Consider the following 26,430-nt stretch of genomic DNA (forward strand, 5'->3'; position numbering starts at 1 on the left):
CCATCATCCTCTTCTGCCGGCGATTCGGTGACGTCATAGAGCGGCGCCCTCACGTGATGTTATCAGGTGCCGGGCCTTGTTGTTCCATGGATGTGGTGGGATCATAACGACCCCGTGGGTTCAGGCCTGGGCGGGGGGTTTGAGGTAACGTGTCTTCGTGGTAATTTATACATTTCAGCCCTTTTTGTTATTAATTTTTACCTGGTTCTTTAAACCTCATGTTGTGCAACACCCATTCCCCAGGATTTGAGATAGACATCACTGTGACACTCACAGCCAGGGATAACACAGTGATTTGAGGATGAGGGGTATTTGGAGACATGGTGGGGGTCTGATGTGATGCTAATCTGTTTGCTGTAGCGATGACCACAAACTGGGAGACGGTAGAGGTTGGAGGTTAGTGACGCTCAGGATGATATGAGGGAAGTTTTTGCAGGTCGAGTGAGCTGCAAAGTGGGTTGGATTAAATATCAAGTGCCATGTATACTCCTTCACTAATATTACATACACAAGTAGAATTAATAAACACCATTTGGTACTCTGTTAGGAATCATTTTGCTTGCATGATCGGTAATTTATTTATTCCTATGGTTATCTTAAATTAAAGTAATACTGATCTTGATAAAATGTCATTTTTATCTTCGTTTCTGCCGCCCAAATGAGTGAGACTGAGCCCACTCATTGAAATATGGTTGGCCAGTTTGATTTTGGATATTTTTACCAATAGATCTCAAAATGTACATTTTATGTTTTGTCCTTTATGGGTTTGATCTGCCAGTCATCATGTCCAGTGGCGCGATAAAGTTTGTGAACCCCTTAAGATTTTGTATTGATTATCAAAATGTCCTTCACTCAATTTATCTCTCTTTCTCGGGGCACCCCTAACCACAGTTTTAAGTTGCTGAGACACCCCCCACAATAGGACAGGGTCACAGGAGAAAGAGAGAGTCAGAGAAGGAGGGGGGAGACGGGAAGAAAGTCACAGAAAACAAACACACACCCCTCTACAGACCATGCTGCTTCCTCCTCCTCTGCTTGGCCATACCCCACATATCCTCGGGCAGCTACAGTGTAGTCTGCCAGGCTCAGATGAATTTAGATGGCAATTTGGAGGTTGGACAATTTTTAACTATTATAACTGTTTATATTCAGCCACGCAGTCCTATGGATTTAGTTATTGTGTGGTCTGGAAGTGTCCACTACCATGCTGTGTGTTGCTAATGAAAGCAATGATTTACACTACAGGATATTAGCAACAATGTACCATTAGTTAGTGGTTCTCTCCTTTTTACATTAGTCAATTGTGTGTCAATCGCCTTGTAGTTATGTGCACACAGGTGGTTCACAACACACGACTGAGCCTGGCTTACTATTCCAACTAATAGGTGACACAGGCTTATTCTATACCGTAAATACAGAATTCGCAGTCAGATTTTTTTAATTGTATAATAAAAATGTATTATTTTGAGTCCATTACCAGGAGGTTTTCTTTTGAGTGCACTGCATAGGGATCTGTTCTTTCCACATGCATCCCCTTTAGGATTTTGACATATTTCACGTATTTCAAACCTTTAGTTTGATTAGATCTTAATCTAAGTCTTAATAGATAACGATAACCTGATTTAACAAATAAAACAGAAATTGGTAGCGCTAATTCTAAAAAGGGGTGTGACACAAGTCCACCCAGTAAGGTGATAAACAGCGATGGGATTGAATATATAATATAATGTATATTTGGCGGATGCCTAAGATATCACTCTGACCACCTGGTCAGAGAAGCAGTAGGTAGAAGAAAGATAGATATCTCTGGCGCCTAACACATGTGAATATATGTAAAAATAAATTATACAACCAGGACTGGCAGATGACTCAATTCCCGGAACGGGCTTCAGTCGGTGGAAAATTCATATGCATGAAATGAAAACAAATAGAATACATAGCATAATACTGTTAAATCATAACATGAATAACACACACGTATGCTAAACACAGTGAAACATGGAAGCTAAAACGAATAACAGGTGAACTGAATTAATAAAAACATTTAATAAACAACACAATGTGTAACACTGATGAGATAAATTATCCTATGTATATGGTCCCACTGGAACCTCCTCCTCTGGTACAGATAGACTGCCCACTTACCAGATGGAAAGTGGTAGTAGGCGGTGGAGATATGAGAGTCTCCCCTCTCGTCTTTGGCACAGTGGTTCCTGGCCCCTCCGAAACAAGTCGCGTCCCGATCTCCCGCAGTTTCTGTCCGGGTGGAGCGCCACTCCTGGTCTCACGAGGTCTGATGGAGGCTTGCAAAGAACTCCAGATTCGCCAACTGCAACTGCAGATTCGCCGTGAAAACGGCCAAGTGCTTGTGAGGGGCAACAATGACAAAGTCAGCGGGACCACCCTACACGTTTTGAAACGCCAGGAGTGGCGCACCGCCTGGACAAACTGTGGGAGATCGGGACGCGATCTGTGTCGGAGAGAGGGGCCAGGAACCACTGTGCCAAAGACGAGAGGGGAGACTCTCAGATATCTCCACCGCCTACTACAACTTTCCATCTGGTAAGTGGGCCGTCTATCTGTACCAGAGGAGGTTCCAGTGGAACCATATCCATAGGATAATTTATCTCATCAGTGTTACACATTGTGTTGTTTATTAAATGTTTTTATTAATTCATTTCACCTGTTATTAGTTTTAGCTTCCATGTTTCACTGTGTTTAGCATGTGTGTGTTATTCATGTTCTGATTTTACAGTATTATGCTATGTATTCTATTTGTTTTCATTTCATGTATATGAATTTTCCACCGACTGAAGCCCGTTCTGGGAATTGAGTCCTCTGCCAGTCCTGGTTGTATAATTTATTTATTTTTACATATATTCACATGTGTTAAGCGCCAGAGATATCTATCTTTCTTCTACCTACTGATTTAACAAATGACACACAAACATAACACTTTCAACATTTATTTATCTGCAAATGATTAAATATTTAATATCCATGTGTGAAAAAATATGCAAACCTTTAGATTCGGAACCTGGTGGCACCACCTTGAGCAACAACGACTTAAACTAAGCATTTCCTGTAACTGCTGGTCAGTCGCTCACATTTTGGTTTTGAGGATTTTTTTGCCCATTCAGAACTGCTTCCACGCAGGGACATTTGAGGGCTTCCTGCCACAACATTTCGATGGAGTTTAGGTCCGCACTTTGATTAGACAATTCTAAAATGCGCAATTTCTTCTTCTGCAGCCAATGTTTTTTGTAGATCTGCTTGTATGTTTAGGATCATTGTCTTGCTGCATGACCCACTTTTGCTTCGGCTCGCGGACGGATAGCCTGACATTCTCCTCTAGAATCTTGATACAATGCAGAATTCATGGTTGTAGCAAGCTGTTAGGGTCGTGAGGCAGCAAAGCAGCCCCACACCATCACATTCCCACCACCATACTTGACAGTTGGGATGAGGTTCTTCTGTTCAAACGCAGTTTGGGGTTTGCCAAACCTAGCCTTTCTCTTTTGAGGCGAAAAAGCTCTACCATTGACTCATCTGTCCAGACAACATTGTTCCAGAAGTCTTGTGGATCATCTATGTGCTCTTTGGCAAACTTTGGACAGGCAGCAATGTTCTTTTTAGAGAACAGTGGTTTCCTCCTGGCTATTCTTACTGAACACCATTCTTGTTAAGTCTTTTTCTGATAGTTGAGTCATGAACACTTAGATTAGCCAAGGTGAGTGTGGCCTGCAGATCCTTGGACTTTGGGCTTCTTTGTGACTTCATTTATTATTTGCCGGTTTGTTCTTGGAGAGATTTTGTTAGGACGACCTCTACTGGGTAGAGTGACGGTGGTCTTGAACTTTCTCCATTTGTAGATTATTTGTCTGCCAGTGGATTGGTGGAGCCCCAAATCCTTAGACATGGTTTTGTAACCATTTCCAGACTGATGAGCATCAATAAATGCTTTTCTGAGGTCCTCACACATTTCTTTTGATTGTGGCATGAAGTATTTCCCCACACCTGTATGGTGAAGACCAAACTCACAAAGGTTTTCATCTTTATATAGGGTGGGACCTCCCAAACTTTCCCCTGAAGATCTATCTAATTATTTAAATGCCCGATTCTAATTATTCCCTTTAATTTAGCTGATTTAAAACCAGGGTTTTGCTTACTTTTGCATATACCCTGACTCTTAATTACCCATTGTTTGTCTAATTCATACAACATTTTCTTTCAAAAGACATGGAATTGGTTCATATAAACCTTATAGGATATTTAAGAAAAGACGCGTTTTGATTCAAGAAGGTTATCATGGAAAAACTAAGGCATTTCCATAATTATCATTGGGTTTCACAAACTTTTTCTCGCCCCTGTATGCAAAGTACATTTTGTGTGTCTATTTATAGCTACACACAAGAAACTACAGCATCCAAGCCACTAATAAATGAATATGTTCCCAAAAGGTAGGTATTACTCATAATAAACGTGCTCTAGCGGCGCTCAGGAAAAGAGATTAATATAAACACAAACCGCAAAGATTTCTAAAAAGAGCACACGGGTATTCAGTAGATATGAGCGTAATTGTATTAATTTAAAACATTAAGATTGTAGCAAAAATGGTAAAATGGAGGGAGTCACCATACATTGCAACATAATGATGGACCAACACAAGCTATGGGACTAGACAGACAATTCTACTCCCTCTCATGAATAAGAAGAATATGAGCACAGGCAACACATAGCAGTAATGTGATAATTAGTAGGAAAGCCAACAGTCAAAAAGGTGTAGTGGCCTCAGAACCAATGCATGGAAACAAATAGCTGTATCCAATACTATTGTAGCATGATGCAACAGGCTAACACACACATGAATACATCAGTGAAACGTATACAATAGATACAGTAAATCACATATGTAGGTTAAATACAAAAACGGAAGCACAGATCTAATGATTTCTTAAACATTAATAACTGCAGTGTGTATGAAATAAGCTTATTAGCTTCCCTGTCATATAGATTAGATCATACTAAGGAGTTGAGAATTCAAATCCTAGTGCTCATGACTCGTAGGTAGAGAAAAGTATAGTCCATGATACTTCACCACTGTAGGCATAGTGTGTCTCAATACAGGAAGTCCTCGGTTATCCAACTGAATCCGTTCTGGAAGTAGCGTTGGATAGTGAAACCGTTGTAAAGTGAGTCCCATGTTAATCAGTGACGGTGTGCGTTGGATAATGCATTCCGGCATCGAAAACAGTCCTTAGGGTTGCGTTGGATATGCCATTCGTTGTAAAGTGAAACGGATATCGAGGACTACCTGTATGTAAAATCCATAGCATAAAGAAGAGGGCCCCCCACCAGCTCTCACTCCAATGTGCGTTTCGTCTATTACTTCTTCCACTCCCCGAAGAAGATATAGATGAAACGCACGTTAGAGTGGAAGCTGGTGGGGGGGGGGGCTTTTCTTTATGCTATGGACTTTACATATTGAGACACGCTATGCCTACAGTGATGAAGTATCACGGACTATACTTTACCTACGAGTTAAGAGCACTAGGATTTGAATTCTCAACTCCTTAGTATGATCTAATCTATATGACACGAAAGCTAATAAGCTTATTTCATACACACTGCAGTTATTAGTGTTTAAGAAATCATTAGATCTGTGCCTCCGTTTTTATATTTAACCTACATATGTGATTTTCTGGGATCTATTGTATACCTCTCACTGATGTATTCATGTGTGTGTTAGCCTGTTGCATCATGCTACAATAGTATTGGATACAGCTATTTGTTTCTATGCATTGGTTCTGAGGCCACTACACCTTATTGACTGTTGGTTTTCCTACTAATTATCACATTACTGCAATGTGTTGCCTGTGCTTATATTCTTCTTATTCATGAGAGAGAGTAGAATTGTCTGTCTAGTCCCATAGCTTGTGTTGGTCCATCATTATGTTGCAATGTATGGTGACCCCCTCCATTTGACCATGTTTACTACAATTTTAGTGGTTTAATGAATAAAGTTACGTTCATATCTACTAAATACCGTGTGCCCTTTTTAGGAAATCTTTCCTGTTTGTGTGTATGTATATACAGTTAGGTCCGGAAATAATTGGACACTGACACCATTTTCAACATTTTTGCTTTGTACGCCACCACAATGGATTTGAAATGAAACAACCGAGATGCAATAGAAGTGCTGACTTTCAGCTTTAATTCAAGGGGTTGAACAAAAATATTATATGAAACGTTTAGGAATTGCAACCATTTTCATACACAGTCCCCTTATTTCAGGGGCTCAAATGTAATTGGACAAATTAACACAATCCATGAATAAAATGTTCATTTGTAATACTTTGTCGAGAATCATTTGCAGGCAATGACTGCTTGGAGTCTGGAACACATGGACATCACCAAGCGCTGGGTTTCCTCTTTTGTGATGCTTTAGCAGGCCTTTACTGCAGCTGTCTTCAGTTGTTGTTTGTTCGTGGGTCTTTCTGCCTTATGTTTTGTCTTCAGCAAGTGAACTGCATGCTCGATCGGGTTGAGATCAGGTGATTGACTTGGCCATTGCAGAATATTCCACTTCTTTGCCTTAAACTCCTTGGTTGCTTTCACAGTATGTTTTGGGTAATTGTCCATCTGTAAAGGGAAGCGCCGTCCAATCAACTTCGCTGAATCTGAGTAGACAATATATCCCTATACACTTCAGAATTCATACGGCGTCTTCTCTCACATCAATAAACACTAGTGACCCAGTGCCATTATAAGCCATGCATGCCCATGCCATCACACTGCCTCCACCGTGTTTTACAGATGATGTGGTATGCTTCGGATCATGAGCCGTTCCAAGCCTTCTTCATACTTTTTTCTTCCCATCATTCTGGTTCAGGTTGATCTTAGTTTCATCTGTCCAAAGAATGCTGTTCCAGAACTGGGCTGGCTTTTTTAGATATTGTTTGGCAAAGTCTCTCTAATCTGGCCTTTTCTATTCTTGAGGCTTATGAATGGTTTGCACCTTGTGGTGAACCCTCTGTATTTGCTCTCGTGAAGTCTTCTCTTTATGGTAGACTTGAATAATGATATGCCTACCTCCTGGAGAGTGTTTTTCACTCGGCTGGATGTTGTGAAGGGGTTTTTCTTTACCATGGAAAGGATTCTACGATCATCCACCACTGTTGTCTTCCGTGGACGTCCAGGCCTTTTTGTGTTGCAGAGCTCACCAGTACGTTTATTTATTTTTTATTTTTTCTCAGAATGTACCAAAATGTTGATTTGGCCACTCCTAATGTTCCTGCTATCTCTCTGGATTTTTTTTAAATTTTTTTGCAGCCTAAGGATGCCCTGTTTCACATGCATTGAGAGCTCCTTTGACCGCATGTTGTGGTTTCACAGCAACAGCTTCAAAATGCGAATGCCACACCTGAAATCAACTCTTGACCTTTAACCTGCTTAATTGATGATTAAATAATGAAGGAATAGCCAACACCTGTCCATGAAACTACAGCTTTTGAGTCAATTGTCCAATTACTTTTGGTCCCTTGAAAAAGAGGGGGCTACATATTAAAGTGATGTAATTCCTAAACCCTTCCTCCAATTTGGATGTGAATACCCTCAAATTAAAGCTAATAGACTGCACTTTAAGCCCATATTCATTATTTAACTGTAACTTGAATTTATTTAGGTACACAGCCGAAATAACAAGACTTGTATCAGTGTCCAATTCCGGATCTAACTGTATCTATTTCTATCTCAAATAATACCACTTGTGGGTACATATGCATGTGTCAGACAGGTCTGCATCCCTGTTTAAAATGGATAAGAAGTAAACCGTGACTTGCTGTTAGTGCTCATTTTTATGGAATTTCACAGAATCCCTGACTGGAGTAGAAGCATTGTTTGCTAAGCGATAATTGTGAAAAGCAGGGTTGCAGACCTGTCAGACATTCAAATGTACCCATCAGTGATTTTTTTATTTGCTTCCGTTGTATATTGGAGAGTTTGTCAATTTTGTCAATTTTTTACCCACCATAACTTTTTGTATGTGTCTTTGTAAGACACTTTGGACTCTTAGGCTAAGTCTCCGCTAACACTGAGCGGACGGCGCTTGCGGAGGAGACTTGCATATATAGATATATGTAAGTCCCCGCTCGTGCACACACGCTCAGCCATGATCGGCGCGTAAGTAAACAAATCTTACCCGCGCGCTGAACTACCCGCAATGCCCCCCCCTCCCCCTCGAGCGCTTACAAGCAGGACAACCGGCGCTCAGCGCCAGTGGGGACTTAGCCTTACCTTTGTGCCTTGCTACACGTTTAGTGTGTTTTTCATTTCCAGTATATACCCTCTCTTAACCACAGTTGTGTAAGACATTTTCTTTTTCTATTCTAGATGCCTCATGCTGAAAAAAAAGCTACTTCACAGTATGAGCATGATTCATCTGTTGAACCATGTTCGAAAAAGCTCAAACCTGAATTTTCTGCATCGTGGTCATGTACAAATGTTGCTAAACAGAAAGAAGAGTCTGAAAAACAACATGACAAATGGAGTTTCTTCCCTGTCTCCGGTGAGGACAACCATTATGAAAAGAGCAAAAATGAAGGTACTACAGTTAACGAAGACTTCAAATATGACACTCAAGTGACTTTGACAGATTTTGAAGGAAATTTTGGTTTTAAATCTGAAACCAGTTTAAATCGCTCATTTAAGTCACCCGATAATGGAAAAGATTATGAAACAGACGAACGTCCATCTAAAAGTGAATCAGCTACTGCTTCTGGTTTAAATTATTCAGAAACGAGCACTGCCTTTATTGGGCCAATTTTCCAACCTCGTCCGAAAGTGGGTAGCAGGACTAAAGGTGTCCCAAAGAAGGACAGCGTGAGCACCAGTTCACCCACTCCTTGCTATAAAATAAGAACTGTGGAGTTGGAAAAATCACCAAGTCGGGAAACTGGTAAGCATGAAATGGACTTTGAGTTGTGTCAGTTTTATAAAGAACTGGAGAAACTTGAAACTGAACCAGATGACCAAGCTGTGAGTGTTAAGGAAAGTGAACACAATGATCATCTCACTCAGGATCCTTTCTTTTCAGCCAGTAACTCTGACAATGGATCAACTTTGCTAGTGGAAAACACAAGCACTCCTCATCATAGCAATGAGACCTTCTATGGGGAACAAATGGGTTGGAGAGAACTTAGTTTGTTTCATAAATCAATTCCGCCTCCTCCTTTCTTAAACAATACAATGCCACCCTCAGGGTTTCAAAGCCAGCCACCGCCGCCTTTCATCATACCTTATGGTCCTCCTCCTGCAACATACAACTACCCCTTGAGTTTCCCAAGGCAAGATACCCCCTTATACAAACCATACCCTCAGAATGAGGACACTATTGATCACTGTGATGGATACTACAGACATTATGACCCGGATCATTGGAACAATTTACATATCCCTCAGAATAGCAAGGACAGTGATCAAAGGAGCAGCTTCAAAACGCCGCCCCTAGAAACTGTACCAGGAAATGAGCAGCAAGAACACAAGATTGCTGAAGCCTCTGGAAATAAAGATAGATGTTTGGATATAGAGTTTTCACACCAAGTCACAGGTGTTTCACATGAACAGTGTCCTGATGATGATGATGATGACGAGAATAATAGGGATAATATGTCATGTAACGGCTATAAAAAGAAACTCATTCTTTTAAGAGGTGTTCCTGGCTCAGGGAAGAGTACACTGGCGCAGTAAGTATCTTTTTTAAATATTTTAACAGGTCCTGGACACTTGTATTTCAGGTAGTATAATTTTGTAATATAAACCAAAAAGTATGTGTGTGTGTATACTGTGTGTGTGTACACTGTGTGTGTGTATACTGTGTGTGTTGTCTTCACCAACCTAGTTACAAGGGATCTAGAGAAAATGAAAACTAAAAGACATATGCAGCATAACATGACCAAAAGTGAGAATATGGCATTTAGGGAATTAATGAGACAAAAAGACATCACCATCAAGCCCTCAGATAAGGGAGGTAACATTGTAATTATGGACTCTGATCTTTATGTGAAGGAATGCCAACGCATCCTAAAAGATAAGACAACCTATACCGCATTGGCTAATAATCCAACTATTAAGTTCATTAATGAACTTCAAGTCATTCTCAACAGAGCTCATGCATGTAACATCATAGATCAGAATGAACATGATTATTTATTACCAAAGACACCGACAGTGGCAACTTTTTATATATTGCCTAAAATTCATAAAGATCAGAAGAGATCGCCTGGTAGGCCTATTGTCTGAGGCAATAATAATCTGACTGAACACTGCAGTGTCTATATGGATAAAATCATGCGTCCATTTGTTACCTCCCTCCCATCCCACATTAAGGATTCCACATCCAAGTAAGATCGCAGGGACGCCCAGGACTCGGTGTAGACACACCCACAGCGCGATGACGTCACCAACCCTACGCGTTACGTCACCAAAGGCAACTTCGATTCCCCTGACGAAGTTGCCTTTGTGTGACGTAACGCGTAGGGTTGGTGGGTGTGTCTACACCGAGTCCTGGGTGTCCCTGCGATCTTACTAGCTGCATTTTCAAGCGCTGGCAACTATCCTATGCAGGAGCAGAGGACGTGGAGGCACTGACTGACTCAGTCTCCTGGCGCCAACTTATGACAGGAGTTGGTGGTGGCTACAAGCTGTGCAGATATACCTTGCCTACCTGGGCCCCCTTCACCCCCGCAGATGACTACACAGAGATTTCTCTCCCACGTATGGTTGCTTTTTTAAATCCGTGTGTGTGTGTGTGTATATAAAAATTCGCTATATATATATATATATTTTATTATTATTATTTTTTATTATTATTATTTTTTATTATTACACAGTGTGGGCTGCAGGAGGGAGCTATCTGAATTGTTTTGAGGACCACTGTTTTCTCATTCATAGGTCACTGAAAATATTAGTTTGAGAAACCTGCTATAAAATATGCAGATACTGTATGTATTTGCTATGCATAAAATTGAGTCTGTATGGTACTTTTTGTTGGTTACATAGTGTGTGTACACAAATGATTTCTCACTAAACCCCCAAGGGTTTGCTTCTCTCGTATGTTGGTTTTTATTATAATGATGATAATACAGGGTAATGCTTTTTTATTTTTTTCTCTCCATTTGGTGCCATGTATGGGTGCTGATCTGCTGCAGCAACATGTGGCGTTTGTGATCAATCAGTCTGTTCTATATTTGACCGAGACTTGTTTCTGAATTATATGAACATGTATATAACTTTATTAGCAATACCTAATGTAAGACGCATGGTAGAGTTTTACTCTTCGTTGACGAAGCAGAAGGATGTAAAGGGCCAGTATATCCTTGGACCAAAGTATATTCATGGCAATGACCTGTTTAATAAGAGGCTACACCTAGATTATTACAATGCAGAAACCACAAGTCAAGGGCAGTCACCTAGAGGAACATGTGCTGTTTAAAGAACATATTGATGATTCTCTGTCACAGGGCTCGCGGTAATCCGATCCATACTTCTGTACTGGGACAAACCCAAAAAACTTAGAGGTGGGAAGAAAATATTACACACATTTAACAACTAAGTTGGCTTGACTAGTTTCAGCGTGGGTATGCCATAATTTTTGGCTTATATGGTATTTGCTACCCAATGGGTTTTATGATGTTTTTGTTTTTAGTTTACCATTCATATTATGTATATCTTTATGTAGCGCCAGCCAGGTACATAGTGTTTTTAGAAGGAGGGCCGGTCACGTGAGCGGTTCGCCCAATGAGGGCGAACCAGCTCTGTGACGTCACTGGGCCGCCCCCGGACGGCACACGGACTAAGGCCAGGGAAAGCACGCGCTTTCCCTCAGCCTCCGCACGGCTGAAGTCCCTATGGACTCAGCCTAAGACGGCGTCCATGGACATTTCTCCTGTGCGGATGCTGAGGGAAAGCGGGTGCTTTCCCTGGCCTTGGTACACGCGCCATCCGTGGGCGTGTCTATGGGCATGCCAATGACGTCACGGAGCTGGTTCGCCCTCATTGGGCGAACCGCTAACGTGACCGTCCGATCGCGTGAAAAATCAGTTTTAACTGATTTCTCGCGCATCGCGCGCCCCCTCCTGCCTCCACGCGCCCGCACGCTGCATGTACGCGAACACTGCCATAAGGCAGTTTGTTCGCTCAGCGTGTGAATGCGTCCGCGCTGTCTGCCACAGTATGGACGCAGCCTTACTTGATCTGCACCAACTTCTGTGGCAGGCACTATAAAAAAAATATGTGGTTTTTCTATACAAGTACACCCTTACTGCTTCCATAGGAATTAAGATGCTAAGTAGCAGACAGGTGCTGCTAATCAAATGCCCTTGATTAATTGATAATCTGCAAGTGTGACCACCTCTATAAAAGCCGAAGTTTGAGCAGTTTGCTGGTCTGGAGCATTCAGGTGTGTGTTAACACAATGCCAAGGAGGAAAGACATCAGCATTGATCTTAGAGAAGCAGTTGTTGCTGCCCATCAATATGGGAGTGGTTATAAGGCCATTTCCAAGCAATTTAAAGTCCATCATTCTACAGTGGGAAAGAATATTCAAAAGTGGGAAAACATTCAAGACAGTTGCCAATCTTCCCAGGAGTGGACGTCCCAGCAAATTCACCCCAAGGTCAGACCGTGCAATGCTCAGAGAAATTGCAAGTAGCTTGCAGCAGAGGCAATTCCTGGACTGTAAAAAAATGAGCTGTTGCGCGCTGAGGGGTGTTTCGGTGGCGTGGCCGTGACATCACAGAGCTGATTTGCCCTCATTGGCCGGCCGGCGTGCGGCAAATACAAAATAATTTGTCTGCTCAAGCTGCTCGTCGGGTCACGCTCACGGGCATGTGCGCGCAGTATGAACGCTCCAATGCGTTCGCATTGATTTGATCGCGCAGATCAAGCACTCCCGCACTTGCTCGCAATCAGCATGGACGCGGCCTTAAACTATCTGGCGCTACTGCCAAACACTAACCTTTTTTGTGTGGGCTTCACCAGGGTGTGTAGGTAGATATCCTTATGGTTGACCACTGTGAGTTAATGCCCAAACTCTGTGATGCTCACGACTTTGTTTGCGGATTCCATTTAACTGGTGAATTATGGTCAATGTACGATACCAAACCTCTTTCTACTTGAAACTTAACATTTGTTTATTTTTTATTTGACAGCGATCTTCTTGATCCGTGTCCTGATGGCATAGTGCTTAGCACTGATGATTACTTTTGCCAGGAAGAAGGATATACATACGATGTTAAGCTGCTGGGAGATGCTCATGATTGGAACCAAAACAGAGGTGTGAGAACAGCTGTTTATGCAGATAAACTAGTGATATCTTTATTGAGAAACAGCCATTACTTACCACATTTTATTTCTTTTTCCTAAACGTCATGGGTTTTATCAAGTCAAGGGGTATTCCAGTCCCAGAAGATGTCTTTTATGGCAGAAGACCACTTTAATAAATATTGACCTTAATATAGCGCATAGGCTAACAAATATTTGAAAAACGTATATTAACCTTGCAATGTTGAATATATTTGGGTCAAATTATTTCCTTTCTGTTCTGTTTCTTCATTCCATTAAATGTAAGACTTTGTTATCCTATTTTAAATATATTACATTTATTATTTAGTCCTCTTTCTGTACGTTCCAGTTGAGTTGATTTTACAGAATTTATTTAAAATCTATATATTTTTATTATAGCCAAAAGCGCAATGGATGATGGAAGATCTCCTGTTATAATAGACAACACTAACATTATGAGTTGGGAAATGAAACCGTATGTACAAATGGTAAGATTCAGTCATTTTTAATCCCTAATATCCTTACAAAAATACTTTTTTTAAGATCCATTCATTTAAATGCAGATGTCCTTTTCTCCAGTGAGGAAGCTGCCTCAAAGCAAATTTGAATAGGGCCCACCCCAAGATGGAATGAGTTGTAGTTAAGTGGATGTATAAGTATATTGAGTTAATGTGCTCAAGCATATCACAAGGGCAGAGAAGGAACTAGGGAGTGGCGAGCGGGACAGCTTCCCCCGAGCACAACCTGATGAGGGAGGATGTGTGCAGAAATCCCCCGCCCTGACGCCTCTCTTGCAGTGCTGCATTGGTTAACCTGTCAGTCATCAGTGCAGCCCGTCAGAATGCACGATCCTGCTTGACTAGCGCCGGTCAGTGAGTGAGTGAGGGGGGTGACTGCAGCACTTACTGACAGGTGGGTTATCACAGCGCCGGTAAGTGAGGACAGCAGAGAGGGAGTAGGAGGGGGAGGAGTGTCGCTAGGCTGTGTTTGGGGGGTGGGGGTCTGGAGGAACTTGACCCAAGGCAATAAACGCCTAGTTACTCCCCTGCACAGGGGACAAAATTAGTTGGTGAATCCACCTTCAGAGGGTTTATAGTTGAAATGTGATATATGGAAGTTGTTGCTCATTGTTGCGTAGATCTGGTGTTCAAATGGACAAATGCTTTACCACTTTGTTTGGATGTTGTGTGCCATTTTCTAATGGGTTGCATGTTTTTTTTGTTTTCTGTATGTATACCTTAGATCAGGGGTGCGCAAACATGGGGGGGGGGGCGCAAAAAATTTCGGGGAGTGGCTTCGCTTACAAAGGCCCCGTGCTCTTCCCCACAACATTTTAAATAAAATGCTGGGGTGTAGCGCGCGAGGCCTCCATATCTATTACCGTGTCTCCGGCGGCTTCTGGCAAGCCAACATCACGACGTCAAATGACTCCGCCAGTCCCGGAGAAAAGGTAAGGGGGCGCAAACAAAACAGTTTGCGCACACCTTAGACTGTTATTGGCGGGCACAGAAATAACAGATATGTTTAAGGCATTTTCGAAATACCATTGGTGTGTAGACTGCTCCGTTTCATGTGCTATAACTGAGGCTGACCCGCACTTTGCATGGAAAGGGACCAACTTTTCTTCAGCTTAGTCCCATGGCAGGGGGAGGAGGCAGAATTAGGATGATATCTTTATAGGGCTCTGCCACCTACACTAACGTAGAAAACTGTAGCATTCTGCTTTTTAGCCCACCCCCTCTTCCCCCCCCCCCCGTGCTAAAAGAAAACTCTTTAAATATATCAAGAAATTAAACGATCATATTTGCATAAGGAATACAATTATATTCACTCCCCTTTTAACAAATCTATTTACTTTCTCAAGGCCATAGAGAGAGATTACATTGTGGAATTCCTGGAACCAGACACATGGTGGAAACTTGACCCTATGGAGTTAGAAAAGTAAGACACTTCTCTTTCCTTTTGATGTTGTTGTTGTTGTTGTTGTTTTTGTTTTACCCTGTTTTTTTTTTTCCCTGGAACCCAGTAAAAGTTTGATACATTACATGCAACATCTTATGGGGATGGGGAGAGAATCAGTCACTGTGGTTCATATTCAAAGAAATTGATTCTAATTGTTGTGAAAATCTGAAGTTACATATATGTAGTTGAGTCCCCTCTTACCTCCGGTGCCGGGGAGGGGGACAGCTGCGGTGTATTGGAGCGGCGGAGCTCCACGGCGTACCCGGCAAGCGGGGGCCGCCGTCTTGTAGTTCTTGTATGGCAATTGCAGCTGTGCGCATGCGCAGAGTTGTGGTTGCGGCGGCCATTTTAGGTTCGCGCATGCGCAGTTGAGTTTTTGCGCATGCGCTGTCCCCAGAGTTGCGGCGGCCATCTTTAGGAGAGGCTCCGCAAGGGACTACATGTCCCAGGATCCTGAGGGACATGCAGTTAGAATGTTGATACAGGCAGTTACTGCCAGTTGGAAGAAGGGGAGAACCGTTTAGGTAGTGTCCAGGGACCAGTGCTCCCCTGGACTAGTACTAGATTTGTCCCTTAGGTCCCAGCTAGGTCCTAAATCCCCTTTTAGATTGTGGCTGCTATAGGGAAGACCCCAGACAGGGACGTTGCCCTTTAGCCTTTATAGTGTCAGGTGTAGCACCAGTGAAGAGATGCCACATGGTGAGCTGCCGCCTGCGGTCTGGGATCAGACCACAGGCAACTCTAGACATTAAGGGACACAATACAGTTGGAGCTCCCTCATTTGCTATATATTGTTTCCTGAGAGGGATTATCCTGCAGCGCTGGGATCCCTCCCAGGTGGAGGCGCTGTGTACCGATATAACGCTATCACCCCAGGCTCCCAGTGGCGGAGGATTAGGCCTCCTGTACCCCAAACAGGCATTCAGCACGCGTAGTTCCCTTCGTCACAGGGAAAGGGGGCTACATATACATTAAAAACAACAATAAAGAAGTGTCAAAAGATTAATTGGACGCGCACTAGTCATTGAAATGTAATATTGCTTAATGGTTACAAAGTTCTGTCCTCTATAGAGATCTTGAGAAAACAGAGCCTTTCATTCAGAGCATTTAGCATGGATTAGTCCAGGGGTGCGCAAACTGGGGGGCGTAAGATTATTCTGGAGGAGCGCGGCAGGTTGCAGAGGCGCTGCGCTCTTCCCCAAGGCATTTAAATTAAATGCTGTGGTATTGCGTGAGGCCTCTGCAACCTCAATTTACCTTGATTCTGCCAGCTGCAGGACTCGTCTCCATGGCAAAGTGGCATGAAATGATGCCGTGGGTCACGTGACTTGACATCACATGACCCCCCCAGCGTCATTTGAAGCGGCATCATGGTAAGGGGGGGGGGGTGAGCACCGGATCAGGCAAAACAGGGGGGCGCAGCAACAAAAGTTTGCGCTCCCCTGGATTAGTATATATCTTATTTTCCAGACGCACTTAATTCTTGTTGTTTTAATTTAAAGCTGCCGTTTAAAAAAATAAAAAATAAAAAAACTATTCAATATGTGCATCAATACAATCTGCACACTGACAAGTGATTAGCTAACCTGCAGATCGATCCGTTCTCCTGTAATCGATCACTTTGCGCTGGGTTATTTAATTCAGTTATTGCTGGACTACATAACCCACAATGCAAAGTTCTGTGTGGAAGATCATGTGACCAGGCTGTTACTAGATACAATTGGTGCGCTGCTAGAGAGAGGGCGGGACTCAAAAGCCAGAGCCTATCAGAAGGGGAAGGGGGTTGTCTTTGTAAATGGTTTCTATAACAACAAAAATGCTTCCTACATTACAAATGTAAAAAAAAAAAAAAAAATTATGCTACCAGTATTTTCTTCTAGTACGTTGCTTTTTTTATTTTTAAAATAAAAACCACGTAGGATATGGCTGGCACTGCTGCTTTAATGAGGCAGATTCCCGTAGGACCAGAATTAACTTATTTGAATGGTATGTTTTAATGGGTTAAGTATATATATTTTTTTATAAATGGCAAATATAAGTGCTTTTGAAATTTTGTATTGTATGTCTTTATTTATATAGTGCCATTAATGTACATAATAATACATAGTAATACATGTGGTAATCAAATAAATAACAGATCATGGGAATAAGTGCTTTAGACATAAAAGTAACATTAAGGAAGAGGAGTCCCTGCCCCGAGGAGCTTACAGTCTAATTGGTAGGTAGGGAGAACGTACAGAGACAGTAGGAGGGAGTTCTGGTAAGTGCGTCTGCAGGGGGCCAAGCTTTATGTATCGTGTTCAGAATATCCACAGTGCTATTCATATGCTTCTTTAAGCAAGTGTTTATTAAGGTGGATAGAGAGGGTGCTAGTCGGGTACTGAGGGGAAGGGCATTCCAGAGGTGTGGGGCAGTCAGTGAAAAAGGTTTAAGGCGGGAGAGGGCTTTACATACAAAGGGGGTAGAAAGAAGACATCCTTGAGAAGAACGCAAGAGTCGGGATGGTGCATAACGAGAAATTAGGGCTGAGATGTAAGGAGGGGCAGAAGAGTGTAACGCTTTAAAAGTGAGGAGAAGAATGGAGTGTGAGATGCGGGATTTGATCAGAAGCCAGGAGAGGGATTTCATGAGGGGAGATGCTGAGACAGATCTAGGAAAGAGTAGAGTGATTCTGGCAGCAGCGTAACCAAATGCTGTGGAGTGTTTTTTTTTTTATATATAAACAATCTTTACCCTCTGTGTTTTGTGACCAAACAATTTGTAAACTTGTGTATGCTCTTGTTGATTATGGCCTTTTCCCCGGTTGTTGTGATTTATATCTGGCTATTGATGGCAGCATAAAGGGAATGGACAATAATTTGTTTTGTTTTTTTTTAAAAGCCACAAACTAACAGAGCACTCTGCACTTACTAATAATTACACAAGCAGAACTATTTCAAAATAATAATTTATTATACAACCTCTGACATACAGGCATACCTCGTTTTACGTACACCCGCTTTACGTACACTTGCAAGTACGTACATGTATTTTTAATTGCACCATACCCCTGTGTACGTATGCATGCTTCGTGAATACGTACACCAGGGGGCGGCAGCATGCGCACCTCAACCATCCCGCAACCTCCTTCATTCTGTCCTTAACAGAGCGGGAGTGCAGGGGGAACAGAGACATATGGGAGGGGGAGGGCAGGGGGGACGGGGATATCGGGCGCACCATAAATCAGCAGCTAAACCAGTGATTCCGCCCACACTGCAGCTCCTGGCTCTCCTCCCTCCGCTCTCCTCCCCCTCATTCTCCCTCCACAGAGCTCGCTCTTGCCTGCTGCGAAACTTTGCATGTGAACTACGGAGCAACGGTGGGGGGGAGGAGAAGATCTTCTGCTGCAATCTTTGCGTGTGTGTGTGACAGCACAGTGTGTGTGTGTGTGACAGCACAGTGTGTGTGTGTGTGACAGCACAGTGTGTGTGTGTGACAGCACAGTGTGTGTGTGTGACAGCACAGTGTGTGTGTGTGTGACAGCACTGTGTGTGTGTGTGTGTGTGTGTGTGTGTGTGTGTGTGTGTGTGTGTGTGTGTGTGTGTGTGTGTGTGTGTGTGTGTGTGTGTGTGTGTGACAGCACAGTGTGTGTGTGTGTGTGGTGTGTGTGTGTGGCAGCACAGTGTGTGTGTGTGTGTGTGTGACAGCACAGTGTGTGTGTGTGTGTGTGTGTGTGTGTGTGTGTCAGCACAGTGTGTGTGACTGTGTGTGTGAGGAGGAGAGAGAATGTGGAGGGGGAGGAGAGAGGAAAGAGCGAGCTGCTGTACTGTCCCGCGTGCGCGCCTCTCATCTCCTTGCTTGCTCCCATTCATTGCGCTGTGGCTGCCCCTACAGACCACGGTAGTTGTGACTCACAAATTGACGATGATTCACCTCAGCCAATAGGGAAACGGCAGTTCGCGCATGCGCATTTCAGCACCAATTAAACCGACTCCCTACCTGTACTGGAGCTGTGATCAAGTGGGGAAACTACATGTACAGCACATAGAGGCTGTGAATTTCATCACTGTAAGCCAAGCTGATCAAGGACCTGAGTAACGAAACACAGAATTGTAAAACACTACTGTATTGTACTGTATTGTTTTCACCAAAGGTCACAAATCAAAGTCCCAAAAATATATCAGTCAGTCAAATAAATATGCACCTCACATTCATGCCCTTTCAGTAAAAATACATTTCATCCATTTTGCATCTGCCAGCACTAGTAAGAAAAATCAGCTGACATTAAAGATTTTATTTCAATAAAGCCTACTGAATTAATTTTGGTTACAAATGCATTATTTACATCAGTTCTGCACATATATGATGTTTGCAGTACAGTACATGCATTGTAAAGGGAAAAAAAGGTAGTGCTTCACTTTAAGTACGTTTTCACTTTACATACATGCTCCGGTCCCATTGCGTATGTTAAAGCGGGGTATACCTGTACTATAAAAAAACTCCTATGTTACATAAATCATACCCTAAGATAGGCATCCTACCTAAAATAGAAAGACAAATTATATCACCCAAAGGTAGTTAAACCAACACTAAAAAATGAAATAATTTTTGGCAGAATTACAATTTAGTGCCAGAAAGCAGCTACAGTAACTGTATGTAGCCAGTTATTATTCCAGTTATTAAAATGTATGGAAGCATGATTGCAGTCATTACTATGTGCAAAGTTTTCTGAGAGTAGGGTGACAGATCTCATCAATTGAAAACCGCACAGTTAACTGATGTCAAGATGTGACCGTCTATACTCTGATTAAATAGGAAAGTTGTGTTCTGTAAAATAACAGAAACGCTGTCTGGGGATCAATGGAGAGGGCATGTGTGGTGCTTGTTTCTTTGTCTCCCTGGGTAAGGCTTTGTAGGGGAGCAAGGCAGCATGAACATGGTTCACAATGCAGCATTTCTTTATGAATGCATGTTTAAAGTAGTTACTGGTTTTGCTGTAGCCATATTGGTCCTAGAAAGAGTATGATACTTTTGTAGGTTGTGATACCTTTTAATGGACCAACATATTGGATTACCTCAAAATAACAAACAAACAACTCGTGGTCCACGATTACTATAAGGAACAATCTGCAGACTCCCACGTGCTCCCCAAGATTCATAAACTGGATTCATAAAATGGATACCATGGCTATCCGATCATCTCCGGAATGAGAGCTTGCTGAAATAGGTCAGGACTTATTAAAACCATACTGACACCACTTGTACAGTATCTTCAATCAATAGCATTCTTGAGGCTTCCACAGACCACCTTAGAAAGCTTAGTAGTAATAATGAATGACTACCTGACTCGATCCTTGTCACTGGATTTTAGTGTCCCATACACCAACATTCCCCACGATGATAAAATATCATCATGCAATTTCAGATAGTACAATCATACAGCTTGTGGCGTTTTAAAACACAACAGCTTACCTTTCAATTAAAGACATTTTCTACTTACCATAGGGACAGCAGTGGGGAAACCGGATGTAGCTTAAGTATGTCAATGACATTCCTTACCTTGACAGGAGAGATGTCCAGTTTCATGAAGATTTCAGCAAATTCCACCCCACCATAAAACTAACAAACCTTATCAACTTAATAGATACTACTATTTGCATCAGAGAGGATGGAGGACTTGACACTGCAGAGTATATGTATACTTGCTGAAATTACCAGGTATTGCTTGGGAATTCTTAGAAACTAAAAAATACTGCGATTTATAAATGGATAATGACATTTTTTAGTTTCTTTATGGAAAATCCCGTGCTAAAACAACAACTACACCCATAATAGTTTCATTGCCTCAGAGGCTCTCGATCGAACACTTCAGGATCTCAAAGGCAGGGGTGGCCAACTCTAGTTGTCAAGGGCCACTAACAGGTAATCAGGAAATGCCTGTTTCAGCACAAGTGGCTCAGTCATAATGACAGCCACTGATGGGGCCACCTGTCATGAAGCAGGGATATCCTTCAAATCTGACCTGTTGGTGTTTCTCGAAGACTGGAGTTGGCCACTCCTGCTGTAAGGCATGTTTGTGGGACATTGTATTCTTGTGCCAAACAATGATCTCGCACTCTTGAAGAATTTTGGCTGCTCCTCTCTTTATACCAGTGATTTCCAGCCTTTTTTGTTTGGAGGAACCCTTGAAGTATTTCAGAAAATCTCGGGGAACCCCTATCTGGCTGACACACATAATAGGTTCGACAGGGGTTAGTCACAAAATTTCACACCTCCTGAGCCACCTCTATTTCCCACAATCTACCCATGTATTTCTCTCCCTTGCATCTCACTCTTACTCCCTCTTTTCCTCACTCACTCCCTCCCGCCTCCCTTCTCTCACTCGCCCCTACCTTCCGTCAATTACCCCACTCTCACTCAATCCACCGTACAAAATACATACCAAAAAACCCCAACCCCAGGGGGGGTGGGGTCTGTGGTCCGTAAGAGGAACCCCTGAGGCTGCTTCAAGGAGCCCCAGAGTTCCCCGGAACCCTGTTTGGGAATCACTGCTTTATACTAATGTTGCAAATTGGATTTTAAGAGGTGACCAAGATTAAGTGGTAGCTTGAGGGTTGTGTGATGGGATCATGTCATTTGTGAATTGTATCCAAACATAGACAAAAACCTACTCCTTGATCGCAGGAACCATCATACAAAATTTGGTTACGATATCTTAAGAGGTGTCCAAATACATAGCAAATAGACAAACCACTCTCCAAAATGTAAAGTGCGTGTGTGTGTGTGTACACCTACACACATACACACATATACTTTCCAGGCACCAGTTTCCACCATAGCCACACAAAAAATAAGTAATTTACAGCCAAGCCACCTGCTACCTCTCCAGTGAGTATACTAGTAACAAACATCTGTCATCTCTTCACAATTCCTTCATCCAACAAGGACACTCTGCGAAACGAACCTACAGAGAAATAGAATGTTCTGTAAGGGTACCACGGGAAAACTTGCTCCAATACTGAGGAAAGAAACAGACTGACAGTGTACCCTTTAATTGCCAATAATACTTTATCGTAACTGAGACTTAAATAAGAACTTGCAAACAATGCTTACAGAGGATGAGTCACTCCGGAATCTATTTATTGAATCACCCATCATAGCCTATGACCAACCAGCCAGTCTCTCTAACCTGCTTATCAGAAACAGATTGCCATCTATGAAAGCATATGCATTAGTTACTTCACCTTACCACAAGAAGACTTGTGAAAGCTGCAAAACATACTTCCACAGAAACTGCAGTCTACATCACGCATCAAAGAGCCACATAAGTAAAATGATTATTCACCTGTAAATCAAGCAATGTAGTACAGTATATTTTTCTAATGTAAGAAAAGCCATAATATGTTAAAACCAAGGAAGCCCTACATAAAAGAATGAACCACAACATCTGCCCCCGACACCAGAGCAGCAGTTGGTCAGCACTTTTCACAACTCCACATTCTACTAAGATGTCGGTATTAGTTTGAAGAGGTAACTTCAGCAATACTCGGGACAGAAGGACATGGGAACTGCAATATATTACTATTTTGGTATCCATGAAAAATGGCTTGAATCAGAGGTGTGCATTGGACTGTGAAAGGTTTCAGCAGCTCTAACTGTTCATAAACCTCACACTGATAACAGAGGACAATATCCCTGCTTCAGTATACTTATCTTCCCTACACCTCATCCATGGATGAAAACACCAGAGGGGATACCCAAGCTACATTATGCTTTTATTCTGATCACCTCATTCACAGATTAAGTCCCCTGCTGTTGTGAACCTTGTTCTATGTATTTAAGCCTCCAGTCTTCTGTTTACAGATCACATCTGATGAAGAGTCCTCTTCTGTCTTTGACACTTGTACACAAGAAAGCCTTGTATGATTGATATGTTGGTCAATTAAAATGTACAACCTACAAAGTATCTTAATTTAAAGTCTTTAAAAAAAGCCTTATGCAAATAAAAATGTTTGTGCTTAAAATAAACAAAATGGGTGTGTGTATCGTCATCATTAGCCCTTGTTGAACCACTGCTAGATGAAGGCCTCCCTAATGATTGTCTAGGTACTGCAGTTGCAAGCCTTCTGCATGTTGCTCCACTGGTCGAACACTTTCCTTTTTGAGGCACAGTAGATGGTTCCCTATTATCTTGTTTCTTCCAAATGTTCCTATTGATTTTAATGCAAAAGTTTGATACTTGACCAGGGTGCATTCAACATTTATTTTGAACTTTGCAACGTTCACACATTTGTTGAACATCACTTTGGTCTTGCTGAGATGCACATGGAGGCCCACGTTCTTACTTGCTTTAGCGAGTCCTCTGTTGCTGGAAGTCTTCTGGACTTCCAATGAAAAAAAAAAACATATCTGCAAATCGTAGCTGATTTATTGGTTTATTTTGATTCTGCTTTCAACCCAGTTAAATTTCTTAAACCGTTCTTTAAGTGTTGATGTTAAAACCTTTTGTCCCAGGTGTACTCCCTTGCTGACCCTTATCTTGCTTCTTTCTAAATATAATATAATGATGTGGCATTCTCGTAATGCTCCCTATAATATCAATGTATGCTTACGTCAATACTATTTTTTTTGTGAACTTCTTAATGCCTTTAAAACCGCAAAAGTTTAGAGTGAAGCAATTGCTTTTTTTGTAACCTACTAATCCTAAACGTAGTGATAGATCATATTCATTACTTGGGGAAATATATATATATATATATATATATATATATATATATATATATATATATATATTTATGTATATTTTTATATATATATATATATATATACATATATATATTGAGAGAATGGGATTTGTGGGTGTTTTTTTTTTTATTTATTTTTTTTCTTTTAATCTTTTCGGAGTTGGACATAACTATAAGTGATGGTCAATCTATGAACAAACACATGCAGAAAATATGCGCGATAGTAAGCCTGGACACATTCTTAGAGGGCACTACTGTTTCAATGTAGCAGGCATATTTCTACATATTTTCCGTCCTAATTGCTTGCAAATAAACATTTTATACTTTTTGGAAAGTTTCACATTTTATTTAACATTTCTCTTTTCCAGGAGAAATAAGCACGGAGTACCACGTGAGAAAATTTCCCAGATGTTGGATCGATTTGAGCATCATATGACCATTTCTGCTGTCATGAATTCTGTGGAGCCTCCTCACAGAAGTGCCAAAACGCACCCTCCGCAACCCGGGCAGAGGTGGGGAACCTCTGTAGACTTGTCAGACCACAGCAATATATTCCATAACAGATAACTGTTCTTTAGTTGCGTCTTTTTAAACCAGCGATTTCAAATCTAAACATGGGGAACTTCCAGTTTAATAACCTTTTTATTTAAGTAAAGACAACACCTTTCAAAAACTTTCTGAAGTATGATGTTTCGTCTGTGTACAGATTCCTCCAGAGGTTTGCGTGTTCTTTGACAGGTTCTTTTTTACACAAGCAGTTTTTGTTCTTGTCAGGCAGCTCTTTGCTACTTTCATTTAATCTGGTCAATTACTACAGTATGTTTATAATGCAAGATAAGACTTTTTTGCTATAATTAAAATTTTCTATTTTAAAAAGGCTCTCGGGACAATTCCATTTGTACTTAAATACTTAATCTGTAGAATTATTTTTCAGTAAATCTAATACAAATTTCACGTTGTCCATTATGTGGTAAGATGAAATAATAAAAGATCTTGGGAACATGCACGCAAAGTGTGTGTCCTGGTGCGCTAGGCGTGTGTCCACTTGATGGTAAATAATGTGATCAATATATACGTGTTTTCTCAAGTACCCTATAAATCATATACTCGGTGTAATTTCTGTATAAGGTGGTGATTACCAAAATACAATAAAATGTAATTAAACATTGAATATAATTGTATACTTAAAACATACAAAAACACTGATAATTGCGTCCCTATAGATGCAGACTTGCATCAAACGCACAGATATGCTAAAAGTAACACCCCCTTCATGAGCTCCCAAAATGCATCAACATGAAACAAGTGTTTGTTATATTGTTATATATAAGGGGATACTATGTATGCTAAACAATATCCTCTTGAGTGATTTCTTGTATTTGATGGGTAATTAACCAATGCAGCTCAAGATGTCAGGATACCACTCCTCCTCAATAAACCTCACAAAGCAGCAAAAAAGAATAAAGGGCACAAGAAAATGTACATTTCTTTATAAAATATTATTGAATCAACATTAAAAACTGCGCTCACAAACGATAAATAAATAAAATTTAAAATGAATAGCCTTGTCACATCAGGCTTCGCCTCGGCCCTTCAACTCTTCCAGCCAGGGTAATATTGGCCAGTAATGCCCTTTTCTTCAGGGATTATTACTTAATTATAGGCTACAGCTGCAAAATTCCGGGCATTACTGAAATCCCTGCTCTCTGATTGGTTACAATTCCAGGTATTATTCATTCAGTAATGGCCGAAATTTTTGCAGCTTGAAAGGTGTTTATTTCAGTCTGTTTACTTCCAGCCAATCTGCTTTTCTTTTTGGTCAGAGACAGGGCAGGGGATTGGTCCAATAGGTAGAAACAGCTCTGAGAAAGGGCAGGGGATTGGTCCGTAGGAAGAAGCAGGCAATGACTCCTCCCCCTCCAACCGAATAGAGCCGACAGATTCAGTGAGGAGGGAGATAAGACTGTGTACTGTAGCTGCAAAGCAAGCGAGTGGCTCTCTGCAGTTTGTGGCTACAGTTTATGTGTGTTTGTCAGTCAGTGTGTGTGTGTGTGGCAGTGTGGCAGCAACAGTGTTTGTGTATTTGTATGTGTCAGTGTATCAGCAGCAGTGTTTGTATGTGTCAGTGTGTCAGCAGCAGTGCGAGTGTGTCAGTGTAGCAGCAGCGTTTGTGTGTGTGTGTGTGTCAGTAGCAGCAGCAGCGTTTGTGTCAGTAGCAGCGGTTGTGTGTGTGTGGCAGCAGAGTTTGTATGTAGCAGCAGTTTGTTGTGTGTAGAACTGCTGTGTGTGTGTGTAGCTGCAGTGCGTGTGTCAGTAGCAGCGTTTGTGTGTGTGGTGTGCTGTTGTGTTTTATGGGTGTAGCGACAGCAGCAGAGTTTGCGTGTAGCAGCAGTTTGTGTGTATG

The 26,430-nt window shown here is 41.7% G+C and overlaps 1 protein-coding gene across 3 annotated transcripts; it reads left to right on the forward strand.

Annotated features, from left to right (window-relative positions):
• The first annotated feature begins 13 nt into the window (after positions 1 to 13).
• Positions 14 to 24,904, forward strand: LOC142490190 (NEDD4-binding protein 2-like 2). Of its 3 annotated transcripts, none has more exons than XM_075592137.1 (6): positions 14 to 144; positions 8,392 to 9,743; positions 13,209 to 13,333; positions 13,741 to 13,829; positions 15,206 to 15,282; positions 24,395 to 24,904. In XM_075592137.1, exons 1-6 carry the CDS (start codon positions 91 to 93, stop codon positions 24,591 to 24,593), a joined length of 1,896 nt encoding a protein of 631 aa, XP_075448252.1. In that variant the 5' UTR covers positions 14 to 90; the 3' UTR covers positions 24,594 to 24,904. The 3 variants fall into 3 exon arrangements, with proteins under 3 accessions (XP_075448252.1, XP_075448255.1, XP_075448254.1); XM_075592140.1 differs by having other exon boundaries at positions 140 to 160; XM_075592139.1 differs by lacking the exon at positions 14 to 144 and adding an exon at positions 176 to 396.
• The last annotated feature ends 1,526 nt before the right edge of the window (positions 24,905 to 26,430 follow it).

This window comes from Ascaphus truei, chromosome 3 (genome assembly GCF_040206685.1).
Source record: "Ascaphus truei isolate aAscTru1 chromosome 3, aAscTru1.hap1, whole genome shotgun sequence".
NCBI classification, from domain to species: domain Eukaryota; kingdom Metazoa; phylum Chordata; class Amphibia; order Anura; family Ascaphidae; genus Ascaphus; species Ascaphus truei.